The following is a 12,107-nucleotide window of genomic DNA, read 5'->3' as shown; positions in this document are numbered from 1 at the left end:
GCTGGAGGTGAGATCCTGAAGGCGAGTTGCATACAGTTGTTAAAACCTTCCTGGGCAAGAGTTACATGGCTTGCCCTAAAATGATTTGCAACAAAGCAGTTTGGAAACGTGATAACCAGCACTACTGAAGGCAACAGGCAGGATGTCCCTGCTCCTCCTGCCCTTACACAACCAGAGGCAGCTCTCCTGCCCCAGATTGGTTCCAGGCCAGGGAGGGGAGACTCTGTTGGGGCACCCTTCAACAGGTCATGGTCAAAAGATCACCCTTGTTCCTCCTGCCCTGGTTTACAGAAGGGAATTCCCTGTTCCTCTCTCGCCAGCATCCCTTGGGTCATGGAGCGAGGGGGAATTTCATCACTGGAGTGATCCCCGGGCACTCCCTGGTGGCTGTCACACCCTGTCACTCACCAGGGGCTGTGACAGAGGACACCAGGCAGGCCAAGCCCCTTCCTGCCCCCCAAAAGGCATCTCGTGCCACAGCATTCCCCTGCAGCAGCCAGCAAGCACAGCCACATGCCACTTTCCTCAAGTGTAAAGGGCATCTGCTGTCTCCTGCTGGCCTACAAATCAATTTAACTCCATGGCCCAGTGCCAAATCACATCAATTAGAGGATATTACTGACTGGAGGAGCTCGGGAGACCGGATAATGAACTGTGGTGTAGTGCAAGGGGAACTTGTTAAATATTTGCTTGGTCCTCAAAGTGAAGAACCTGATGAGGCTGCTGGCTCCATGTGGTGACAGCAGGGTGAGCCCATGCTGCTGCTTTTCCAGGCTGTCCCATTGCTGCTCAAAAGCTCTGCCAGGTGGTTTTGCTGATGTGGGCTGTGAGGGCATTTAAAGTCATCCTGGGGAGCAGCTGGGGCTGACCAGGAATGTCAACCTTGGCCATGCAGAAGAGGAAATTTAATTTGAAATGAAAATTAAATAAAAAATGTGGCAGTGCATATAAATCACTGCTGATGGGGCATGTGCACTGTAATGGGCCTTCTTCTAGTGTGCAACAATACTAGTTCTTTAAAGAGTGATACTTGGAGGTTCATCCCCAAATCAAGGATGACCTGGCCAGGAAAACCTTGGCTCTTTGTTGTTTATCAAGGAAAAGCTATTTTGCCTTCAGGCTCTTGGAGCTGAACTAATAGGCAGGTATTTATTTAATGTACTCTGACTGGATCATCAATTTATAGATGCTTTGTGTTATCTTTTGACCTCAAAGGACAATTGTGAGTTGACACCTTCCCTCCTGGATTTAGAAATAACCCATCCTGTTCCTCTGGCTTTGCTCCTGGCAGCAGCAGCAGGACACACAAAGCATTTATCCAGGAGAGAAATTTCTCTGCAGAAGCAACATCCATGGTGCACCTTGGCATATCTGATGTCCTGGAAGTGCAGTGTGTGACAGAGAGCTGATGTTGGGGCAATATGTCACTGGCCATCAGCTGTGACCTTGATGCAAGACACTGCACAGCCAACAAGGACTGTGCTGTCAAGGCTTTCTGGATGCAGGAATACTTAGGGGAACTGTAAATCCATAGGGCTCTTGCTGAACTTTGAGCAAGGTAAAGGCAAGTCCTGCACACACCCAATGAATTCCTCTCCCAACTGGATGCTGCAATTCCTGCCAGCAGGTGGGAATTGGGCTTGCTGCCTGCTCAGGCAGAAGGTCAGTGGTGCTGAGACCCCAAACCTGGCCAGGATGGAGGCCTCAGATCCTTCATCCAGCCTGAGATCCTTCCAAGCTGGCTCGTGCCCCAGAGCCAGCCAGCCCTGAGGGAGGAGGTGGCTTTGCAGTGGCCACTCTGGACATCCCCAGGCCAAACACCCCTGCACCATGCTGGGGATGGGTGGGAGGAGGGATGGGCCCTGTGGCCCCAAGGTGACTGAGCTGAGCTTCTCTAGCCTGGGGACACCTGGAGAAGTTCCAGATTCCCAGGAGGTGGGTAATTTCTGGAAAGGACCTCAGGCACAGCAGGTTTCAGAGGTGAGCTGGACAAAGTCCAAAATCTCAGGACAGAGCTCAGAGTCATCTGCTGCCTGCTACATGGATGGGGGCCAAAATGCCAGGAGATGATAAAAAAGGAGACAAACTTTTCTGCGTGCCCAAGACCACTTTCTTCCCCCCCCAGAAGAAGGCAGTGGGCTCTTTTTTGGGTGGGCACTGTGGAGAAGGGGGGCACATGGCCACGCTGCCCTCACCCAACCCAGCGAGCCCGGAGGCACAGCCCTGCTGGTTCTCATCCCTGCCAGGGTGCCCCGTGTCAAGGGAGAGGGAAGGGCACACCTGTGCTGCCAGTGCAGGGCTGCCCACAAAACAGCTTTGGCCTGGGACCAGCAGCACCCACTGCCTGGGGGGAAGGCAGCCTCTGACCCAAATTTTGGGAAACACACAGGTGGTGTGGGCAGCTCCTGCTTGCTCCACCTCCCCTGGGGCAGCTGGGGCCAGTTTGCACCCTTGTCCTTTAAAAGGAAGGTCATGGAGCTTGCTTTTGGGGGAAGTTGAGCACAGGTAGAAAGATTAGGCTTTTGGAACAAGAAGGTGCTTTAGCCTTGGTTCTCTCAGTTCAACAGGCTGACTGGGTGCTTGGAAAAAGTTTATCTTTGAAGTGCCAGTTTCAATTGGATTAATTTCCTTGAGAAATCCTATGAACTTCTGGAAGATTTTGTTTCAGTTAGGGTTGAGCATGGCTGTCTCTTCTTCTAGAGATAACTAATTTTCATTTGATTTAGATGTATTTTTCTTAGTTTGCTTATAATCTGGCTTCAAGCAAAAGTGGAAAAAACCCACAAACAAACTCAGAGCTCCTTTTTCACTGCCCTGTCATAGCACCAGGTTTGTGGGTTTGTAACCTGTGTGTAGAACAAGAAAATCCTTCTTGGATCTTCAGAAGCCTGGAGGAAAAAACTAAAACCTTTCTGCTGTGCAAGCCATCTGAGAGGCCTCATTCAGGGTCATCCAGTGCTGTGTGGGGAGACAGAGCCTCGCTCGTGACCAGAGGAAATGGAAATGTGTGTCTGAGTGGAAACCACAGCTCCTGTGCTGGCCTGGAGCATCCTTCTCCTGCCTGGTATTTCCCACTCAGCAGCAATCCATGCTGGAGCACAGTGATCCCAGGGGTGAGTAGTGCTGGGCTCTTGGATGGGAGCTCCTGGAGGGGTGCAGGAGCTGCTGCTGGGCTGTGCTGCTCTGTCACAGGGTGGGCATAGAGGCAATAAATCATCCTGCCTGAGACTATTCCACCTGCTTTTGCTATTTTGCTGGTAGCAAAACTAAAGGCAGCCACTGTTTAGTACTTTGAGATGCATTTTCTTACAGATCAAAGCGTCGTCGGGTTGGTGTGTAATGAAAAAGCTGGGTGTAATTTATAATAGTGCTGTGGGTATAATTAAGTGTCAAAAAAAAAAAAGGCATGGAATAAACCCTTAAAATGTATTTCAGAATTTAAAGGAACCAATGTTTTTTTTGCTGTGAAATGCAGGCACTCTTCATCTGAAGTAGTTTTCTGCAGAGTTTCTAATTAGAAATGGGTGCAATATCTTGCAAAAAAAAATTAGTTTTGATGTAAGCATTTGGGTCAGCAATATTCATAATTCTTTCATTACCCAGGCCGTAATAACTCAAAGTAAAACACTCAGGGTGTTCAGGGTCAAGGTAGTGACTTTGTGAGGAGGGACAGGGCTGGTAGTGATACTCACGTAGCTTTTGGTGTAAAGCAGTGAGGCAGGAGAACATTTCTCAGGGTTGATTGCTGCTTCTGTTCAGAATGCCCACACAGTTGCTGCTTAGTGAGAAAGAGGGAGATCATTTCTGGGATTTTAAAATTGATTGAAGGCTTTGGGAGTACGTGAGGGACATGCTGAGGTACTGGCACCATGCTGCTCCATACAAATTGGCTGTGAGCTGTTCCTCCTTCCCAGCTTCCCTCATTCCCAAGAACTTCTTCACCTCAGCTCTTTCTGTGTTGCACAAGTGCTTGGTTTTCCGTGAAGCTTTAACCACAGACCTGTGCTCTCTGATTTTAGCTGTGCTTTCTGGTTTTACAATGCTGTTTGCTCAGTAAGCAGCTGAGGCAGGGCTGGTGTTAATACTTGTGAACACCCAAGGGAAATGCTGCAGGAGCAGAAGTCCCTGGTGGCAGCTGGGCATCCCTTGGCTCAGCCTGGAGGATCAAACCCTTGGTCATGAACACTGGGGGGCTGGCTGGGAGCACAGGGAGGGTTTCCTGTCCCACTCCTCCCTGTGCACTGGGTCCAGGGTGGGTGTGATCAGGGCTCAGCCCCTGCAGAGCCCTGGGTGTCCGGGACCCCACTGGGGGGCTCTGGGATCTGCTGCAGGGGCTGGAGTGTGCCCAGCTCTGCTGCCTGCTCACCCCTGCCAGGTACTTCCTTTGATCTGCAGCTGCAGGAGAAATCCAATCAATCTTAAATATAAAATAAGTTTTGAAAAACTTTGCAGTCCTTGTGGCTTCGGCACACTTAATGCAATTTTAATACATTTTTGGTTTCTGATTTCCCTGTGTGGGCTGCCTGGATAGGTTCCAGTACAAAACATGGAGCTTTGTAACTAAGAATTTTGCCACTCATTGTTTCTTAACACCATTGTGAATTGAATTATATATGATGACCTGAGAGTAAATGCAACTGGCATTTTCAAATTGTTTATTGCTTTAAAGATGTGTGTGTGAGTGGGGTTTTCCTCCTGGCTAGCAAGGTATTGACTATTTTTAATGAAAATGGCTTTAAAAAATGTTAAAAATGTGAAGGAGATGGCTGAAGCCTGAGCACAGCATTTCCCATCTGAGTCCTGTGTTTGCCTCTGAGCTGAAGCTGCCTGCTGAGACTGTAATGACCCAGCAAGCTGGGGACACCTCTGGCCAGAGCAGGCTGCAGCAGCATCCTGTGGGTCTCTGGCTTGCCATCAGTCCCTCCTTCTTCCAGAAAAACATTTCCAGGGTGTCTGCTCAAATTCAGCTGCTGCTGGCCTCAGTTCAGGTCTGCTCTTACCTCAGCCAGAGGAGCTGTACAGAAAACAGTGTGAGGACTGCAGCCCCTGCTCCTGACTAGGAGAGCAGTAATGATTTAGCAGTGGGGTTTAGTCTTTGTGGCAAACTGGGTTCCAGGCACGCAGACCCTGCTGCCAGAGGACTCGCTGCAGGGCCAAGCAGATCTGTAAAGCACCCAGCTTTCAGGCAACAGAGCTCTTTCTCAAGATGAAAGAATTAGCAATTCGTCTCTTGATCTTTTTTCAAGAGGAGGAGTTCCCTAGGTGATTTTTACCCTGCATATCCCGTACTCTGGAGCTTCTTCAAAGAGACCCCCACAGATGCTCCATGCTCCTCATTTTCAGTCGCCAGCAGGAGGGATTCTGGTCTCAGTGGCCCTGTTTCTTCTGGTATGAAATTTGTTACTGATAATGAATTGCCGAAATACAGATGCTGCAGTCCCCCACTGAGCTGAAGCTCAGCTGAGTGCTCTTCCTGGCCAAGGGAAAAGCCTGAAATAGCCCCTCTGGAAAGACTGACCTTCTGCAGAGCCCCAGGAACACCTGGGGCTCCGTCAGTTCCAGTTTTGGAGCTCCTGAGCTCCAAAAATCCGTAGTGGTGCAGCTACACAGGGAGCTGTTCTCTGCTCTCACTCTCCAAGGAGGGCTGACATGAGTGTATGCCCTTCTTGTAAATCATCTTGTGTTGTGAGTATTTTTAAAGATATCCTGGCAACTGTAAGAAAACCACAACAGAGACAGCAAGGAGGTTTTCCATGTCGAAGCTGTTTATTATGTTAGATAAATACACTTGCAACGAGTTTGACTTGCATCCTCTGAGTGCAGTTGCTGGTAGTATGGCACAATGATTAAAAAAGAACCAAAACTAGCAGAGGCACTTGTTGCATGCAGCTGGAGTTTCTACCAAGCCCAGTGATGCAGCTCCTGCTGACAGAGACCTTCCCTGGCCGTGAGCTCAGCTTTGCCAGAGGGGCTGGCACCAGGCAGAGCTCCCCTGGGCTGGGAGAGCCCTGGCTCCAGGGGAAGGAGCTCAAAATGTCTGGCTTAGGCATGATGTTCAGTATTGCTTTTGGTTAAAGAGGAGTGAATGAGGTTGTGTGATTGTAACCAGTGGGGGAAGGCAGAAATTAGAATGAGTCCTGGAATATGCTGAGCTGGGAGGGACCCATCAGGATCACTGAGTCCAGCTCCTGGCCTGGCACAGGACATCCCAGGAGTGCCACCATGTGCCTCAGAGTGTTGTCCAAAGGCTCCTTGAACTCAGACTGGCTGGAGTCCTGTCACTGGTCACAAGAGTGAAGAGACCAATAGATTTACATTTTCACTATAAAAACAATCTCATTGACTTTTAGGCAGTCATGTATGTGAATATCCAGATTTTTATAAAGCCATTTTTTGTCAACAGAAGGATGGACTTGACAGGCTATGCCAGGAGGACAAGTGCCTTTTTATTAGAAAACAAAGCTACCCAGAGGGGTGTTTTCATGAGGATTTTCAGGAAAATCCATAAAATGGTTTGTTCAGCTGGACAAAAAGAGAAAACAGTGGCAACCATCCCTGCAAAGCAAATCTGTCAATTTGCTTCCTCAGCATTTGTAACCCTTCATTCTCAGACAGGCTTTCTCCTCCAGGGACTGTGTGCTGCTGTCCCTGCCCTGCCAGGAGCATGCCACAGGACTGACCCTGGTCTCTGTAGGTGGGCAGCCTGCTCAGAGGGTTAAACTTAAGCACCTGAAAAAGTCCTTAGCTGAACTGGGGCTTGTCAGTGATGTGTGACAATGCCAAAGAGTCCTGCATGCAGATCAACACCAAGTGAAGGGCTGGCACTGAGAGGTGTGAGGACAAGCTCTGTCCTTGCTCTGCACCAGCTGTGAGCTCAGCCAGGTGACCTGCACACTGAAAGTGTCCCTAGCCTGGATGTAATTTTGTTATTTTGCTTGTTTTGTAAATAGCCCCAATAGAGGGATACAAGATTTAATGAAAAAAAACAGGTTCCAAACTTTAGCCCAGGGAACAGAAGTGTTGTTCTTTGAGCTGGGACATCCATTCCTGTGGTACAGATAGACTTGCCCACCAATAGTAGAGAACAGTGGGTTTGCTCCAAGAACAATGAACATTTAACATTCAAGCCTGAAAAAGTGCTCTGTTCCTGGTGATTACCTGGCTAGCAGAAGCTGAGGCTAAATAACAGCCTGAGGAGCAATCTGCAGTGGGCAATGGAAGCAGTGGAGGTCTCTTGCTAGAGGACAGCAGGAGGAAAGCTAATCTTTGAATTTCCTGCCTCAGGAATGGCATCTCCTACAACGGAGATCAGCAAAAATTGTGTGGTTCAAAAGATCCATGCAAAAGTCTCCATATGCCTCACAGCCTGCTGTTTTGGGATCTCTGGTTTTCAGTGTTGAGCACCTTACATCCTCAGAAACCAGTGGGCTGTGTAAAAAAGCCTGGTGCCATTTGGCTTGGCCCAAAATACTGCAGTGAGAGAGTAAATGGGGGTCTGGACAGGTCCCCTGCCCTGTAACAGAGTCCTGCAGTGTAACAAGACCCAGACCTTCCCTGTTGATTTTAGCAGGAAGAGTTGTAAGTAAGAACCTCATTTCTGTGTCCCTATCTAAGGCTCTCCAGGTGCTTTCTGGTATTATTAGACAGACAAAATGAGGTGTGACAAGATGAGATTGTTACACCCATTTCACTGATGAGTAGACTGAGGCACATAAAAATTGACTTGTGTGATCATCAAACAAATCTGTCACAGCCAGAACACAGCCAGTGCCTTACAAAGTCTGTGTCCTAATTTTCCTGTCACAGCCTTTGCTTCCACCTTTCCCACCCAATGTGTGTGGTCTCACGGCAAGAACCTGGGGGTCAGGTAGGATGGTGAGGAGGGGAAATGGAGAAATGTCCTTCTTGAAGTTTTGTGCTCTCAAGCCTTGTCTGTTCATGGTGCTTGCAGCACCTGCTCTGAATTGCTTCCTTTCAATCCCATAAATTGAACCTGTAGTCATGAGAGAAAAGGCAGGCATGAGCAAACCTTAGAATTTGAGGAATAGAGAACTTTGGTATGCTGCAGTCCCCATTCTTCAAAGATAAATAATGAATTTCCAGAGCTCCCAGGTTCACTTCTGCCTTCTTGCATAATGGCTGTTTTAATGAATTGAGAGAAAGAAATGTACCTTACAAATTTGTGGGAAAAACCTTTGAAGGAGCTGAATTTCTCCGAGGTAGAATGCTTATTATTGTGTGTGACTGTAAATGTTCTGCTGAGGAGTCTGAATGACAAAGCTGGGAGAAAAGTCTCTCTGCTTATTGTCTTTGTCATTCCAGTCCTGTCTCATCCCACTGAAGTACACCTGTAGCAAAAGAAGGGTGAAATTGCATGTGGAATCACTCTTTGAAAACCACAGCAAGATTTATGTAGTTGACACCAGCAGTGTCCAAGCTCTGCTCCAGGGATTTTTGGTGCCTACCAAGCTCAAAATCAGTGGCCTGACTAATCCAAGGGCCCATGACAGAGGAAATGGCTGTTTTTTTGCATGACTAGGACAGAACAAGGTGGTGCTATGGGGTCTACAACAGTCCAGAACCCCCTAAGTCTGAGTGCTTCTGTATCCTGGTCACTGGAAATATGGCTGCAGTGGGGTAGGGAGTGCAAGTGCAGAACCAGCTGAGTTAAAGAATAAATCTGCTTGTATAATTCTACTTAGCCAGACGTACTTCAGCACCTCTACTTAGTGTGATGGTCTGGAATAAGAAATCTGGGCCTTTCCCAAAATGCACCCATAACGACCAAGGAAGCAATGAATATTTGAAGCAATCTGTTTCCAGGAAAAAGAGAATACTCTTGTTGCTTTTTCATGGTACTGATGGTTACCCTGGGTTTATAGGTGATATTGAGGGTGGGACAAACTGTGCTAGACCAAGAGTTATATTAGGAAAATCTAGTGCTTAGGAGCACTAGATTAGGAGAACCTTGTGCTACTTGAGTTAAAATGCCAACTGTAAAATAAGAGTTGCTGCATAGTAGTAAACTCTGCTGCCAGAATGGCTTGCTGATACCTTGACCTGTTGAGCAGAAATAATTTACACTATGTGCTCTTGGAGATATTGCCTTTGCCCTGCAAATCTGAAAATGGCTGTTGGTGTGCCAGCCCTGCCCCTGGGCAGAGGCCTCCTGGGCCACAGCATCCCGTGGCTCTGCCTGGGAGCCCGTCAGTCATCGAGGTGCTGCTCCTCCCACGTGGACGTGGGGATGGCACTGTAGGGGTCCATGATGACTTTTGCACAGCGGATGATCATCACAATCAGGAAGAGGCAGAGGAACACAAAGCATGCCAGCGTCAGTCCCTTGTCCACGTCAACGTACACGGGCTCGGGGGTTGGCACCTCCATTGCTTGGGCCGCTCTTCATCTGGCTTTGAATTTGCTCCTAACATCATCGAGCTCCTGCAAAACAAACACGGCGTCAGGCACGAGGGATTGCTGCTCCTGGACGTGGGGAAAAGCAGGGGTTGTGCTGGACACAGGTCTGATAAATTCTTGCAGGCAATTAAACCCACTGGAAATGTGGTAGCTCATCTGACTGAGAGCTGTGAGAAGAAACCTCATCTCCACCTTAATTTAGCCCACAAATGCTTCTGGCTAAAATATGAGACACTAAAAAGAGATGTTAACAAAGAAAAGAGAGGCAGTAGTGAGTGAGCACTATTCGCTTGAAATATCTCCTAAAAGAGGCACAGACACTGTTCTTGTCTCAGCATTTCCTAATCACAAAAATATTTCCATTTCTCTGCTAGTGTGAAAGATCAGACAAATGGCAGAGCAGACTGTTTCTATCCCAATTTTCCTCTCTGTCCAAACATTCTCTGTCTCTCACTGGCACAAAGCAAAGTGAAAATTATGCATACTTATTTTCCATAATCTTTTAATCTCTGGTACTCAAGGTTCTCCAGGCAGTAGAAGATTTTTTTTTAGGAGCAATATAATGTTTAAGTGGATGTTTTATCAACCAGAGAGGTACAGGTGATTATGTGATTAGAACAAGAATTATCTTATTCACTGCAGATGTCTGCATAGCTGAAGGTCTCTCTGGCCTCCTCACCTGAATCCATAACCAAAATGACTTCAGCAGTGATGGAATCCCTCTGAAAGTTTGATTCTGGACAGTTCATCAGCTGGTGGCACAAACTGCTTTGCATAGTTGTGCTGAAGGAGAGGAGCTGACCTTACACAGAACTGAGTCACTGCCCAGGGATGGGGAAACTTCTCCTGACATCCATGCTGGGCCAAGGTGGGAGGGAGAAGTGCTGGGGATTACAGTGGGGATTACAGCTCAGGAACATGGAATACCTCTTTACAACAAACAAAACAACAAAGTCATTCACATCAAATGCAGTAATCAACCTAGGAGCAGTCCCTGCTTTACTGGAGAGGAGAGATGGGAACAGAAGATATTGAGCTGCAGAGGGGACGTGTGAGCCTGGGGTACCAACCAGCCCAGCTGCTCTCTGTGACTGCACTAACAGTGAGGAAATCCCAGCTTTATTACACAGACCAGCTCGCCTGGCTGTGTTGGCAGGGCTGTGGCAGAGGTGGCTCACATCTGCCTGGAGCCTTTTGCTCCTGCAGCACCGTGCTGGGCCAGCTGCCAGTGGGTGTCCCAGAGACTCCTGAACTCCTGAACCCTGCAAGTCTTCCTCAGGGTGAACTGAAGACCTTTTATTTTAAAACCTCACAATTTCTTCCCTGTCTCATAATTTGCTCCTTTTCAGGTGGTTTTCCAGCCTCACAACTTCCTAGATCCCACAAGGCAAGTACAAATCAGCTGGGCTCTTGAGTCTATTTTAAGCACAAGGATGTCAGATTTTTTTTAATTTCCAGAAAGCGTAGAAATTACTGTGACAGCCAGTCCTGCAGCAGGGAAATGAAAGAAGCTGACGACACAAAGTGAATGAAACCAAGCAGACATCTCATGATCTCATGTATTTACCAGTCACATCCTTAGGAGCTCATGAAGAAATCTCTGAGGAGTGAGGTCAGGCTTGTAATGCTCACCTTGCCTGGTCAGGGGTCTAATATTCCCAAGAGACTCTGCTGCCACTCTAGTTTACCAGCCAAGAGATCTTACATTGCAGTTTATAACTTCACTTGATGAAAAAAGGGTTTGTCAGCAAAGCTGAGTATTAAGTATGAATACTTTATGAATAAAAAGAAAGAAATGTTATCAAAACTGTTAATGTATCCCGGTCTTTTCCTGCAGTGCTCTTGTGAAGATCCAACAAGGATGGGTGTGGTTTTTAATTTTTTTTTCCCCGTCTGACATTCTGGCTGTTGTACCACATGGGATCATTTCACCCTAAGTTACCTGGTGCAGAATAGCAGAACTATCTGGTAATTTCCATCATTTCTGATCTTGGAGGGAAAACTGCAATTTACCTCAAATGTACTTTCTTTGGAAAGATGAATAATTTACTCAGAAAATGATCAGAGGTTTCAAGTAGAGATCTATCCCTTGGAGATTTTTCTCTTCAAAATGGCATCACTCAACCTCATAGAAGTCTGGTTTAAGTGCTGCATTCCTCTGCTTCAGGACTGTGCCTGGAGGATGTTCTCTTCAGCTGGAAGGGAAAAGCACATTTTGGAAAGGACAGCCAGGCTTTAGAAGGATCTACCCAGAGAGCAGAGTGAAAGGCTGTGGCATCTGAGCTGTGGTTTGCACAGTGAATTACGATGACAACTTGAACCTAATGATTTCAGTTTTATATTGATCTGTTTTGACAAAAGCAGACATTTTCGGTGGGACTAGAAATATTTTTTTCCAAAAAAAAGTTGTATTCTTGAGGTTGTATAAATCATGTTTTCTCTCCTTCTGGTCCCCCCATAAACTTGGTAACGTTTTGATGCTGAGCGCTGTTCTGCATGCAGTCACTTGTGTTTCTGGGGCTGGCCAGAAGGATCTGGCTGTGGCTGTCCTTGGTCTCAGCTTGTCTGCTCACCTGAATGTGTCAGTCAGAGGAGTGGAGCCTCCTCTGCAGGCATGGCTTGTCAAAGGGCTCCTGTGAGTCGTGGGAGGCTGGGGCCAGCAGGCACTTTGTGTGTTCCATGCTGTGAGT

General features: G+C 47.5%; 1 protein-coding gene and 1 long non-coding RNA gene across 6 annotated transcripts in view; one reads left to right on the top strand and one right to left on the bottom strand.

The window, feature by feature from the left end:
• Nucleotides 1–2,441: 2,441 nt before the first annotated feature.
• On the top strand, nt 2,442–10,582 carry LOC135280662 (uncharacterized). The gene is made up of 2 exons (XR_010347535.1): nt 2,442–3,113; nt 10,060–10,582. It is a non-coding gene; the product is annotated as an uncharacterized LOC135280662 (long non-coding RNA).
• CTXND1 (cortexin domain containing 1) overlaps nt 6,406–12,107 on the bottom strand; it is a 34,348-nt gene continuing 28,646 nt past the window's right edge. For 4 of the 5 annotated variants that reach the window (XM_064388809.1, XM_064388806.1, XM_064388805.1 and 1 more), the window contains one exon: nt 6,406–9,441. In XM_064388809.1, the coding sequence (XP_064244879.1) occupies nt 9,208–9,387 (180 nt within the window). In that variant the 5' untranslated portion in view covers nt 9,388–9,441 and the 3' untranslated portion in view covers nt 6,406–9,207. Of the gene's footprint in view, nt 9,442–11,430; nt 11,613–12,107 lie in introns of all 5 variants that reach the window. The other variant, XM_064388808.1, reaches the window with a different exon arrangement.

This window comes from Passer domesticus, chromosome 14 (genome assembly GCF_036417665.1).
Source record: "Passer domesticus isolate bPasDom1 chromosome 14, bPasDom1.hap1, whole genome shotgun sequence".
NCBI lineage: Eukaryota > Metazoa > Chordata > Aves > Passeriformes > Passeridae > Passer > Passer domesticus.
This window is presented reverse-complemented; position numbering and strand designations above follow the sequence as displayed.